The sequence below is a fragment of the Gorilla gorilla genome, chromosome 6 (assembly GCF_029281585.2).
Source record: "Gorilla gorilla gorilla isolate KB3781 chromosome 6, NHGRI_mGorGor1-v2.1_pri, whole genome shotgun sequence".
Lineage (NCBI taxonomy): Eukaryota > Metazoa > Chordata > Mammalia > Primates > Hominidae > Gorilla > Gorilla gorilla.
The window spans coordinates 148,170,697-148,185,341 of record NC_073230.2 but is presented as its reverse complement, the minus strand read 5'-3'; the positions used below and the strand labels follow the sequence as shown (position 1 = coordinate 148,185,341).

At 43.8% G+C, this 14,645-nt stretch overlaps 1 protein-coding gene across 2 annotated transcripts in view; it reads left to right on the top strand.

The window, feature by feature from the left end:
* The window catches only part of ZC3HAV1 (zinc finger CCCH-type containing, antiviral 1), a 67,608-nt gene that overhangs the window by 34,986 nt on the left and 17,977 nt on the right, over nucleotides 1-14,645 (top strand). For both annotated transcript variants that reach the window (XM_019030282.3, NM_001279609.1), the window contains 3 exon segments: nucleotides 77-200; nucleotides 2,451-2,625; nucleotides 11,465-11,585. In XM_019030282.3, coding sequence (XP_018885827.3) covers nucleotides 77-200; nucleotides 2,451-2,625; nucleotides 11,465-11,585 — 420 coding nt within the window.

The following is a 14,645-nucleotide window of genomic DNA, read 5'->3' as shown; positions in this document are numbered from 1 at the left end:
AGCTGGCGGTGAACTTGACTGAATTGGTTAGAATCCCCGCTCAACAGTCCCTCAGACCCCTTCTTTGTCTTTGTAGGTAGCTGCAGCAAAGTCCACTTCCATCTGCCTTACCGGTGGCAGATGCTTATTGGTAAAACCTGGACGGACTTTGAGCACATGGAGACGATCGAGGAAGGCTACTGTAACCCCGGAATCCACCTGTAAGTTGGTGGCTGTACTCTGGTTTTCAAGAGTCCAACATTATCAAAGGGAAGCATTAGTGCTAGGCTCAGGGGAAAAAGAAAAAAACACTTTTCCATCGGAATCCCATTTGAGTGTGAAATACCTCTTGAGATAAAAAATGGCAAATGCCTGCCGAGTTAATGAAGGAAAACCACAGCTGGGTGGGTTTGAGGTCACACTGAGCCTGGCTAATACCAGAGATCCTGGGAATGTTTGCTAACTCAAATGAAACAAACAGTGACATGATTATTTGTTTAGTTGACAGTTGTCTGTGTCCTGCAGAAAAACACAATGCAGTGTCCGGCTCGTATCCTGATCAATTCATCACAGAACTATTAAAAGTACTAAATGATTTAGGACAAAAGAGCCTTTGGCTTAACTTCATAATTTAAAAACACGGTTTGAATAATTTCATATAGTTTTAGTGTAGAATTTTGTTGTATACTTTAGCATTTAATACCTCCCTTATGTTTGCTATTTTCTCTAGCAAGGCGTCTAAGAGGGTACCTTACATTTCTGCTTCTGGCCGAGCGTGGTTGCTCATGCTTGTAATCCTAGCACTTTGGGAGGCTGAGGCAGGAGGATCACTTGAGCTCAGGAGTTCGAGATCAGCCTGGGCAACATGATGAAACCCTGTCTCTACCAACAATACAAAAACTAGCCAGGCATGGTAGCACGCACCTGTGGTCCCAGCTACTCGCTACTTGGGAGGCTGATGTGAGAGGATCACTGGAGCCCAAGAAGTTGAGGCTGCAATGAGCCGTGATTGTGCTACCACACTCCAGCCTGGGTGACAGAGTGAGACCCTGTCTCAAAAATAAATAAGTAAAAACATTTCTCTGGAAGAGCTGAAATGGGTGATACCCATATGACCGTATTTATCGATGGTCTGCAGGGATATAAGAAACGTCCCGGTTTTACAAGGAAGTTCTTAAGGGGGAAAAGTACATTACTTTTCATCATATGAGAATTTAGTGATTTGAGGGTGGAGATTCTGTGTTGCTGGATTTTTACCACTAGAGGGCGACATCAGCTACTTTCTTGTTGATAGGTCTATATTTCCGCTCCCAGGCAAGTGGAGAGCCGGGTTTCTCAACCTCAGCACTACTGACGTTTTGGGCCAGATTCTGTTTAGCACTATTCCTAGCCTCAATCCACGGATGACAGGAAGCACCACCCCCCCACCAGCCCCACTGGTTGTCCTAACCCAAAATGTCTTCAGATGTTGTAAAATACCCACTGAGGTCAAAATCGTTCCTGATTGAGAACCACTGATCTAAGAGGTCTTTCTTAGAGCAGCAATTCTCAAACTTTTTGGTCAGAGAACTCCTCAACCCTTAAAATGTATTCAGGATCCCAGAGAATTTCTGTTTGTGCGGAATATAGCTATCAATATTTACCATATTAAAAATTAAAACTGAGAACAATTATATATTTGATTCACTTAAAAATAAGAATAAGCTTGCTATATGTTAACATAATGAACATGTTTCATGTAACTATATTTAATACTATATACATATTCATGTATATCCATTTAATATACATACCCAGGTATATAACTGTGTGTATTTATTTATATATTTATATATAATATTTGTATGGATAATTATAAAATAACTGTTTTCCAAAACAAAAAATTTATTGAGAGGAGTTTTATATTTTTGCAAATTAATGTCTGGCATAATAGAAGATAACTAGATTCTCATATCTGCTTCTTTATTCAATCTGCTGTAAAATCATATAATGTGTAGCCTCTGGAAAATTTCATCGTGTATTCCTGAGAGAATGAAAGTGAAAAAAGCAAATAATGTTTAATGTTATTATGAAAATAACTTTAACCTTGCCAATTTTCTGCAAGGGTCTCCACATTTTGATAACGATTTAAATAATAATAAATAATTTTTAAAATGGACCAAATGCGAATTTCTAACTTACTTTATAACATTGAGCCAATCAGGAGTTTTGTGGGTACAGTTTTATTTTGGGATATTTTCTGAGGGAAGAATACACTATGTAACACCATTAATTATGTGGTGCAGGCAAGTCACTTCCCTCTCTGCGTTTCCGTTTTTCTTTTATGTGTAGGACCTGGAGCCATGGAAAGAAAACTTGAAGATCTATTTTAGCCCTGAAAGTTTAATTCTGTGCTCTCATTAGGGAAGACGAGATTGTAGAAAACAGGAGTCAATGAAGCATTATGTTAACTTAATACTTTTCTCTCTCAGCTGTTCTGTAGGAAGTTATACAATCAATTTTCGGGTAATGAGTTGTGATTCCTTTCCCATCCGACGCCTCTCCACTCCTTCTTCTGTCACCAAGCCAGCCAATTCTGTCTTCACCACCAAATGGATTTGGTATTGGAAGAATGAATCTGGCACATGGATTCAGTATGGAGAAGAGGTGAGCACTGTTCCTCCTTGTAGGGGGCTCTTATTTAAACTTGTCAACTTAAAAAGAACACTGTTGGCTGGGCACGGTGGCTCATGCCTGTAAGCCCAGCACTTTGGGAGGCTGAGGTAGGTGGATCACCTGAGATCAGGAGTTCGAGACCAGCCTGGCCAACATGGTGAAACCCCATTTCTATTAAAAATACAAAAATTAGCCAGGTGTGGTGGCAGGCGCCTATAATCCCTGCTACTCTGGAGGCTGAGGCAGGAGAATCTCTTGAACTGGGGAGGTGGAGGTTGTAGTGAGCTGAGATTTCACCACTGCATTCCAGCCTGGGGGATGGATTGAGACTCTGTCTCCAAAATAAATAAATAAATAAAATAAAAAGAACACTATTAATAAAATGTTTGAAGCCTACGTGGTTACCCGTGGAGTGTGGTAGAGGAAGTGGTATTTTTTTACTTTGTACACAGCTATATTCAATTTTTTTTCAGCAAGCATGCACTCCAATTGCAGTCATACATTAAAGTATATATTAATTTTTATTTTTATTTATTTATTTATTTTTGAGACGGAGTTTCACTCTTATCACCCATGCTGGAGTGCAATGGCGTTATCTTGGCTCCCTGCAACCTCCATCTCCTGGGTTCAAGCGATCTTCCTGCCTCAGCCTCCCGAGTAGCTGGGATTACAGGCATGCACCACCACCACACCCAGCTAATTTTTGTATTTTTAGTAGACATGGGGTTTCAACATGTTGGACAGGCTAGTCGTGAACTCCTGACCTCAGGTTATCCGCCCACCTCGGCCTCCCAAAGTGTTGGGATTACAGACGTGAGCCACCGCGCCCGGCCATATATTAATTATTTTTAAGGAACCGCTTGAGACATGTCAGCTGCACTTCCCTCTTTCCTCACCATCAGAGGGGAGGGTGGAACCTTGAGATAGCTTTCTATGTATAAACACATAAAATGTACAGAGACTACTGCTTTGAGCTGGAAAAGAGGGCGAGAGTGAGAACTTAAAGGACTGTATGGATGATGGCATGGTTAATTAGACCAGGGAATGTGTTAATTCACTCAAGCAGTGAAACCACATCTGGTACAGATAGTCACTACTATTCATTCAGAGTCTGGATTTAGATGGACTTAAAGGACTGGAACTAGAAGATCCTAGGCTGACCCATAGTGGGGGCATAGTAATAGGGATGGAAGTTTAGATAAGCAGAGCCTCTGTCCTTCTGTCTCAGTGTCCCTTCCTCCCTTTAACTCATAGGATTAAAGAGAGAGAGAAAACAGACCTTAAGCAGGTAATGAAATCAGGGTGATGAGAAACAGAAAATGAAAGCAAGAGATTAAAATGAAACCAAAAATAATGCATGGGCTGGGTGCGGTGGCTCACTCCTGTAATCCCAGCACTTTGGGGGGCCGAGGGGGGTGGATCACCTGAAGTCAGGAGTTCGAGACCAGCCCGGCCAACATGGTGAAACCCTGTCTCTACTAAAAATACAAAAAATTAGCTGAGTGTGGTGGCGCGTGCTTGTAATCCCAGCTACTCAGGAGTCTGAGGCAGGAGAATCGCTTGAACCTGGAGGCAGAGGTTGCAGTGAGCCGAGATTGCACCACTGCACTCCAGCCTGGGTGACAAAAGTGAGACTCCAAGAAAAAAAGATAATGCAGGGACAGAGGAATGGCAGCGTAAGGTTCTACATATTTAGGTTGGTGTAAAATTACTTTTGGGTTGGTGGTAATTACTTTTAATGGCAAAAACTGATTACTTTTGCACCGAACTAATAATTACGAATCAGTGGGCTATACATTTCGCTCTGAGCTGCCTAACTGCCAAAGCAAACAAAATACTTGGGAGAGGCACTGCTCTGTTATGTTAGTGAGGCCTGAGAAAAACACCTCCTATAGTGGGCCACATGGCGGGAACCCTGTGTGCTGTGGTGAGGTCCTCAACCACAAACAGCCCTACCATGAATTCAGCAGCATATTGGTTTCCAAACTGTCTTAGCAGCAGATACATTTTATCAAATCATCTTTCAAAGACTCTAAACGAGCCAACTAGAGTAGAGCAGGGCTGCCCTGGTGGAGTAGGATATGGGCTCAGAGCTGTCTCCTGGAACCCTCCTTGTTGCTCTTCTCTCTTCTGTGGTGGCCCATGTAGCATCTCTGTGGAACAGAGTTCTGCTGAAACTCCCGTGTGTGTGAAAACACCTATGATATTAAACTTTGCACAGATTCTTTGTATGCTCAAGCCAAGGATGATGTCAAATAAGCGATTCTGTCAGGCGCCTGTGGAAATAAAATTATAAACCCAAATTAATTAGCCTTGGTTAAAATAAAAATAAGCTATAGGTCTTGATGGTTTTTATGTCAAATAATTGGAATTTTTAGTAAGATATAAAGGGGAAGGGTTGGCAAACAAACATTTGCATTCTAGTTACATCAAGGTTCCAGGAGGCCGGGCGTGGTGGCTCATGTCAGTAATCCCAGCAGTTTGGGAGGCCAAGGCGAGTGGATCACCTGAGGTCAGGAGTTCAAAATCAGCCTGGCCAACATGGTGAAACTGTGTCTCTATTAAAAATACACACAGAAAATTAGCTGGGCTTGGTGGCGTGCACCTGTAATTCCAGCCACTTGGGAGGCTGAGGCAGGAAAATTGCTCGAACCCAGGAGGTAGGGGTTGCAGTGACCCGAGACTGTGCCACTACACTCCAGCCCGGGTGACAGAGTAAGACTCCAAAAAAAAAAAAAAAAAAAGGTTTCAGAAACCAAAAGAAACTATTCGGGGGAAAGAGATTGTATTTAAATTTAAATTTACACAAGTTCAATCATGTTCCCTTATAAAACATCAAGAAACTTCCTGAGCTTTTTTTTTTTTTGAGACAGAGTTTTGCTCTTGTTACCCAGGCTAGAGTGCAATGTTGTGATCTCGGCTTACTGCAGCCTCTGCCTCCCAGGTTCAAGCAATTCTCCTGCCTCAGCTTCCCCAGTAGCTGGGATTACAGGCATCCACCACCATGCCTGGCTAATTTTTTGCATTTTTAGTTGAGACGAGGTTTCACCATGTTGGCCAGGCTGGTCTTGAACTCCTGACCTCAGGTGATCTGCCTGCCTCTGCCTCCCAAAGTGCTGGGATTACAGGTGTAAGCCACCGCGCCCAGCCCTTCCTGAGGTTTTTTTTTTTTTTTTTTTTTTGAGACGGAGTCTCACTCTGTCGCCCAGGCTGGAGTGCAGTGGCGCGATCTCGGCTTACTGCAAGCTCCGCCTCCCAGGTTCACGCCGTTCTCCTGCCTCAGCCTCCCGAGTAGCTGGGACTACAGGTGCCCGCCACTGCGCCCAGCTAATTTTTTGTATTTTTAGTAGAGACGGGGTTTCACCATGTTAGCCAGGATGGTCTCGATCTCCTGACCTCGTGATCCGCCTGCCTCAGCCTCCCAAAGTGCTGGGATTACAGATGTGAGCCACTGCGCCTGGCCTCCTGAGGTTTTTAATACAAAGTTCTCACTGGGACATTTAGTCTGTGTTAGCTTTAGAGTTTTTATTTTATTTATTTTTATTTTTATATTCTGGATTCCCATGAAAACTTTAGAGTTTTTAGAATGTAACATTCAATCTGCAAACACATGAATGTTGTATTCATTAAATGTGACACAGGTTTGTTGGATGTTCACTGAAGATGTGAATGAACTCTTACTGTCTCATACTAATAAGACCCATCATTATATAAATTGAATTGGCTCTAATTATTTAAAAAAAAGAATAAGGAAAAATCAGGCCCTGGGTTTAATGTTTTCCTTGCTGGGAGTCCAAGTAAAATTAAAATAATGTTTCCAGGAGATTTGAACCCCACATATCAAGAACAGACTGGTTTCTTTCATGGGTCAATGCATTGTGGTCCAAGTTTGCAGCTCTTTGGTGACCTGCCTTGAGCCAGCGTACGGGCTAGAATGTTTAGAGAAAAGAGTGGACTGTGAAGCCTTCTGCCAGTGCCCCACAGCTTTGATTTCTTGTAACTGAATTTTGAATAAGTCAGGCAACTAAGAGTTGTGGGTTGGAACCTCCCTAAGAGGAACGTGAGGAGTAGAAACTTCTGCCAACAGAGTAGGCACATATGCTTTGATTATGAGCTCTCTGGGAGGTAAAATAGATATCCTTTTATGGAAATTGATGTACTTAACCAGGACTCATACCTACATAGATGGTGGGCAGGGAGAGGGTGTGGTATTAGGAGAAGTGATGATTGAATCGATGGGCAGTTGGGCAGCAATGGTGTAGGGTAGAGTGATAGCAGGGCTGACAGGAGGGTAGAGCCTGGGAGTCGTTGAATGTGCACCAGTTAGGGAGTGCAGATTCAGGTCCTCGAAGATGTTTACCAGCAAAGTAGCTAAGCTTAGCAGCTGTGGAAGCTGGTGTTGAGAAACAGCAGAAGGCTATGGCCTGAGCGACCCTCTCAGAACAAGGACAAGCCACAGCTCTAGAAAGCCAAGGTTGAGGCAATCATTGACACACGGGATAAAAGCTAAGACCTGTTCACTGCAACTGAAACATAAATTCAAGTCTTGTGGGGAACAAATAGTTGACGGCTGTGTGATTCATTCATTTACTCAGACCTGGAGTAACAGTACTGTTCTCTAGGACACATTATGGCTATTAAACTAATGGTAGCTAAAAGGTCTAATGAGACATCTTGCAAGGCTGTCACTACCTGTCACTTAAGAGTATGGACAACTGTAGCTTAGGATTGCCAAAGAACTGGGGCCAGCTCAGCACAGATATGACTGACTTTCAGATACCACAAAAAGGACTTATCCTTACAAGAATAGCTTAGGATACCTTTACAATAGAAACACCTGGTAATTGACCCAGACAACATACAGGAACAAGAGAGGGACTTTGAGAGTTGCTTCTGGACCATCAGTCAGTTGTGTGACCTCTTGACCATAACATACTCATGACATGGGCATGCTCCCGCTGTCCTGTTAGTCTTACAATAGCGAGGGTTGAATGAACCAGCCTGTACATCAAGCAGTGCCTGAGACTCATCTCTGATGTGGACTAAACCAAGGGGAAATGTTACCTTTGAGGACTTCACCACCTACCAGGGTTCATGAACATGACAAGTGCAGTGTGAGGGCAAGGCTAGAGAAGGTCGGTGTGGAGCCATGCTAGGCTGTGCAGATGCTCAGACACTGAGTTAGTGGCTCTGCGCTGTCCAGTATGACAACCACTAGCCACATGCGGCAGTTTCATTTTAAACTTTAATTAAACACATAAAAAATTAAGAAATCAGTTCCATGGTCACTGTAGTCACATTTTCAGTGCTGTATAGCCACACATAGCTTGGCTACTGAAGGAGTTAAAAATATGCCACTCTGGCATATTGACTATTTTGAGTTAAAAGCACTTGAAAAACAGCAGGTGCAAGATGATCACTCTGACCTTTTGTTACTTGAAAGCAGGAGATGAAATTCCCATATGGACATTGTTCTTCCTAGGCCGGGCACGGTGGCTCATGCCTGTAATCCCAGCACTTTGGGAGGCTGAGGCGGGCAGATCACTTGAGGTCAGAAATTGGAGACCAGCCTGGACAACATGGTGAAACCCCATCTCTACTAAAAATACAAGAATCAGCTGGGTGTGGTGGCTCATGCCTGTAATCCCAGCTATTTGGGAGGCTGAGGCAGGAGAATCGCTTGAACCCAGGAGGTGGAGGTTGCAGTGAGCTGATATCATACCACTGCACTCCAGCCTGGGTGACAGAGACAGACTCACTGAGTCTCAAAATAATAATAATAATAATAATAATAATAATAATAATAATAATAATGAAAGAAAGAGGTCCTCCCTGTACCAGAATGAAAGTAGCATTCTTATCAAAGCCAGGACACCTGTGCAAACAAACCCTATTAGACAAATCTTCATCCTTCTGGACACTTCTCCACCCAGTTAACTTCCCTAGCTGAAGCCCCTTTGCCTCATCCCATTTTCATAATTTATGACTTGTTGTCTAATTCAATACAAGTGTTTATCTCTAACCGCAGCTTTAGGTCTTCACTTTCTTGTGAAGGCTCCTGTGCCACATAAAACTTGTATTAAATGAACATGTATGCTTTTCTCCTGTTGGTCTTTTTGTATATAAATTTATAGAGTACAAATGTAATTTTGTTACATTTGTTACATGCATAGATTACCTAGTAATAAAGTCAGGGTTTTTAGGGTGTCCGTCACCTGAATAATGTACATTGTACCCATTAAGTAATTTTTCATCATCTACTCCCCTCCCAACCTGCCCTATCCTTCTGAGTCTCCATTGTCTGTCATCCCTATTGTGGTCTTATGTCAATTTAATGCTCAGGTCCAGCCAAGATACTGTAAAAGGGTAGAGGTGAAATTTTGCTTCCCTGGCCAGGTGCAGTAGCTCATGCCTGCAATCCCAGCACTTTGGGAGGCCGAGGCAGGCGGATCACCTGAGGTCAGGAGTTCGAAACCAGCCTGATCAATACAGTGAAACCCCGTCTCTACTAAAAATACAAAAATTAGCTGGGGTGTGGTGACATGCACCTGTAATCCCAGCTACTCAGGAGGCTGAGGCGGGAGAATCCCTTGAACCCAGGAGGCGGAGGTTGCAGTGAGCCGAGATTGTGCCACTGCATTCCAGCCTGGGCAACAGAGGGAAAGGGACACCCTGAAAAAAAAATAAAGAAAGAAAGAAATTTTGCCTCCCCTACATATCATATAGGACAGTGCAGAGAACATTTTCATCACCACAGAATGTTTTAGTGAACAGCACTGGTCTAGACCCTAGAGGCTTGCTAGTCAAAGTGAGGTCCACAGACCAGCAGCATCAGCCTCAGCATCACCCGGGAGCTGGCTGAAGTATGGAATCTAAATCATCCCCAACTTTCCCAGAATCATATCTGCACTTTAATATGATCTCTGGGGCACTCACATGTATGTCAATGTTTGAAAGTCTCTGGCCTTTTAAGCCAGGAACAGAGCGGGTTTTACAGAGCTGAGCAGGCAGTGGATGCATACAGGACTTCAACTGTAAGGATGGGAAATTGGGAAGCGATTCAGCTAGTGGTCAAACCAGGGGATACCAAGGTGCTAGAGCTGTTCTACCTGCCCCACATCATGCCAGAGGTGTTTTGCCCACTTTGGCCCGAGGAAGGCATAGGGTTTACCAGGCACCATCGAATCACGGTAGCAAGCTCTTTTACAATCACTCTGATAGATACTATCCACAAAGCTGTGGCAACAAGCATCTTCATGATATGACTTAATTGTTGGCTGCTGTAAGTTAGAACGTTCTGCTAAAGTCGGCGTCCTTGTCCCTTCCACCCTTTGTACTGGTCCTACCTCCTGAAACACATTCAAGTTTATTCCCACTTTGCCCTGGGTACAAATATTTGAACACTGCTTTCTGCTCCCACCATGCTGCACTCCAGGATAAAGAGACCCAGCTCAGGCCTTTCTCTGTCCAGGACATTTTCCTTGGACACGTACATTCTGTTGACCTCTGCTTACAACCAGCAGGCATTTCCATTAGGGAAGAGGAAGGGGCGTGGGTCCAGCTGAAAGTCTGGAATGTCATTAACAAAAGAAACAGTAAGCCCCTCCCCACCACGACTGCTTGGAAAAATTTGTTGTCATTAACTCCTTTGTTCTAGATCACACGAAACAAGTGTCTCCTCACCATTAAATACTGGGAACCCCTGCTGCTAGGGGCATACTTCTAGTGTGCCCTGATCGCCCACCCTGGCCACGGAATGAGGAATGAGGGCAGTGGATTGGTAGCCTAGCCTGCCCCTTGCTAAAATCAACTCATTTCCCTTTTACCTACACATTCTGATGTTTGCATGCTTTCTATATGCTTTGAGACTAGAGATTATAGCTTTACATTTGGGGGTTATGCCTTATCCCTTCTTTCCTTTTCTTTCTTTTTTTGACAGTCTTGCTCTGTTGCCAGGCTCTGCAGTGGCACGATCTTGGCTCACTGCAACCTCCGCCTCCCACGTTTAAGCGATTCTCCTGTCGCAGCCTCCCGAGTAGCTGGGACTACAGGTGCATGCCACCACGTCCAGCTAATTTTTGAATTTTTAGTAGAGACAGGGTTTCACCATGTTGGCCAGGATGGTCTCGATCTCTTGACCTCGTGATCCACCTGCCTCAGCCTCCCAAAGTGCTAGGATTACAGGTGTGAGCCACTGCACCCGGCCACCTCATCCCTTTCATTATAGCTCCAGTTAGTGGCAAATCCAAGTGCATTTTCAGTTAGTTGGCTAGCAGGAGGCTCGGCCAATTTTGTTTACTTACTCTGGTTCAGGGCAGAGGAGAGGGTTAGGTTATTTATATTTGAACACTGCAACTATTGGAGTTTGGACGAGGACCAGATGGTCTTTCTTTACTTCCCTTCACGACTACTGTAAACCGTGCGTGGCTAGAATAGCCCACGATGTTCTATTTCATGTAAGAGTCAGTGTCAGATTCTGTTAGATGACAGATGCCGGCGCGGCATCAGAAAAGAGGGGATGCAAGTTGCTCTGTATATTTGGCTCGTATTTTATGGAAGGCTGTAAAAGAGTATTGCAAACAGCTGCATTTCTCAGGCCTCCCCCAAGTGTGTAGTGAGTTTCTGCAGGATAGACTTCTCTCTCTTAGGTACCATGATAGAGAAGACCACAGAAGTCTGTGACATAGCCCTGAGCTGGAAGCTTTTACAATCTGGTTTGGGAAGCAAAATGCACTCCTGTTCACATCTCATTGCTAAAACGAAATCATATAACAGCAGAGATTTCCTAAAAGCCTACCCTGACTTTACCTTTTATTTTTTTTCCAATTAGAAAGACAAACGGAAAAATTCAAACATCGACTCTTCATACCTGGAGTCTCTCTATCAATCCTGTCCGAGGGGAGTTGTGCCATTTCAGGCGGGCTCACGGAACTATGAGCTGAGTTTCCAAGGTGAGTTTCTGTGTTTGGCAGTGTTGTGTGTCATTGAAATCCGCCTGCAGTGTACACGTGGGAGTGGGAGCAGAGTGGGTATGCATTGCTATGGCCAGGGTCAAGGTCAAGATTTAGCAAGGCAGTGGAGTGCAAGCTAGTGGCCATCAGAAGACCTGTGTTCTAGAGCTCTGGCTGTGACGAACACTTGCTCTGCCACCCTAGGAGGGGCACCTGGCCTATCTAGGCCCACTTCTCTCAACTGCAAAATCAGGGGCTCAAACTAAGTAGTCTTGGGGGTACTTCCAGCTCTGCCATGCTGTTTCTGATTCTGGGTGGGCAGCTGCCCAGGGAGAGGCAATATTTCAGGTGCTGGTGACTACGGTAGAGGCCTTGGGCTTTTGGGCACCTTCAGAGTTTTAGAAACTTGCTGTTTCTTTTAGGGTTTATCATCTAGGTCAGTAGTTCCATCATCACATTGATTAAAGTACTTTGCCTTCCACCATGTTTATTGGAGCTACTATAGAAAGGTCTTCTGGTGAGCTGCCGCCAATCTACCTGCTGTGTTTAGTTAGATATCAGGGCAGGAACTGCCCTCCTTCTGAAGGTACCATCCCATTGGGCACCCCCTGCACATGATCAAATGCTTGCCCTTTCAGGACTTGCAGGTGCTTTGGAAGAGGTAAAGGAGGCTTTCTTAGGTCCCTGAATTCGCAGATGGTACCTGCAGTTGGATCCTGTACCGCTTAGTGGGCATTAGATGACGTAGCTTTTACAAGGACCATTATACCAAGTATTTGGAAAAACAGTCTGGCAGTACATGTCAAGTAACATTAAAATTTGCTAATATGTTTGTCTTTTCATTCCCTTAGGAACCTTTCTTAGGAAATAATTCACTAGAAGAAGTGGGGAGAAAAGCTATAGGCATAAAGTAAGGTGCTCGTTAAGCAGCATGGTGTGACCGAAGAATACTAGACCAAAACCAGTACCTATAGTACTAAAAGTGGACCAGTCTGTACCAGTACAGTGGTGACTAAATAAATTAGGGTATTAAATTTCAGTGGTGTATTTGGCACTTGTTAAAGATTTTGATTATGAAAACTAGATAGGAAGAGAGAATTTGGTGTTGTTAAATGAAAAAGGCAGAACACTTTTTTTTTTTTTTTTTTTGAGACAGGGTCCCACTCCATCACTCAGGCTAGAGTGCGGTGACGCCATCACGGCTCACTGCAGCCTCAACCTCCCCGGCTCAAGCGATCCTGTCACCTCAGCCTCCCAACTAACTGGGAGTATAGGTTCATGCCACCATGCCCAGCTAATTTTAAATTTTTTTTGTACAGATGGGGATCTCACTTTGTTGCCCAGGCTGATTTTAACTCCTGAGCTCAAGCGATCCTCCCACCTCAACCTCCCAAAATGCTTCGATTACAGGCATGAGCCATAGTGCTCAGCCAGAACCCCAAATTTATGTTTCTGAAATTTTGTTTATATTTAAAATAGGAAAGTTAAAAAAAACACAAAAATCAATGTGCATGATAATTGCAGCAATGCATGCATGTGGGCCAAGACTGGAAGATAATAAAAATTAAAATCTCTTCTATCGGGTGGTAGAATTAAAAATGACTTAAATTAAAAAAAAATTCTTAGGTGGTATTGTGTTGTTTTTATGGTTTAAAAGGGTGGTGGAGAGATGAGAGCCAGTAGACTTTGTTCCTGAATCTAGAGCAATTTGTCCAGCTACTTCTGTTTGTTTGGTTCATGGAAACCAGTTCAGAGCAGTTTATAGTGTTCCTAGTGTTCCAGATGGCTTTTTCTTTTCTCTTTCTTTCTTTCTTTCTTTTTTTTTTTTTTTTTTTTGAGACAGAGTCTCGCTTTGTCACCAGGCTGGAGTGCAAAGGCGCAATCTCGGCTCACTGCAACCTCTGCCTCCCAGGTTCAAGCTATTATCTTGCCTCAGCCTCCCAAGTAGCTGGGACTACAGGTGTGTGCCACCACACCTGGTTCATTTTTTGTATTTTTAGTAGAGATGGGGTTTCACTGTGTTAGCCAGGATGGTCTCAAACTCCTGACCTCGTGATCCACCTGCCTCAGCCTCCCAAAGTGTTGGGATTACAGGCGTGAGCCACTGCACCCGTCCGCCTTTTTCTATTTCTTAACTAGACTGCAAGTGTATTCTGTCATGCATTAAGCTAGTATCTGAGTGCCAGCTGTGTACTGGCTCCTGCTGTGGGTGCTGGGATACAGTGATGAAGTTGCTCTTCGAGCCTATATTCAAAAGGGTGGTGAGAGACAATGGTCAAGTAAACAAGTCAGGCCATTTCAGAAGGTGGTAACAGTTACTGAGAAAATGAAACAGTGGAGAAAATGAAACAGTGCAAGGAAGCAGCCAGAAAATGGAGGAGTCAGTGGGACAGCACTTACTTTTATAGAGCAGCCTCTGCCTGTGGGAAGGAGGGCACTCCAGGAGGAGGAAGAACTAAGGCTAAGGCTGGAAGGTACAGACCAGCTTGAAGTTTCACAGAACAGGTAGATGGTCTGTAAGAGATGAGAGCAGTGATAGAAACTTGGATATTTTATTAGGCGGAGGCCCCGGGAAGATTTTGAGCAGTGTTGTGGCATGATCTGATTTGCTTTGTGTGTGTGTGTGTGTGTGTGTGTGTGTGTGTGTGTGTGTGTGTGTGTGTGTGTGGTTTATGTTTGTTTCATATTTTAAGAGTGCAGTTGGATGAGTATTGACAAATGCATGTAACCACCATCCTAAGCAGGTTATAGAACATTTCCATCAATCCCAAAAGTTTCCTTATGTCTCTTTGCAATCTTGCGTTTCCCCAGCAACACCACGTACACCTCACTTTATCCCCATCACAGGCTATTGCTGATCTGCTTTCTGTCCCTGTTTTACCTGTTCTAGAACTTGATATTAATAAACGCTTGCAGTAGGTACGTTGCATGTGGCTGACTTCTTTCACTCTGAATAATGTTTTTTAGACTCATCCGCGTTGTTGCATGTATAGTAGTTGTTCCTCTTTTATCACTGAGGAATAAGTAATAAGTTATTGTGAGGCTATTCCATAGTTTATT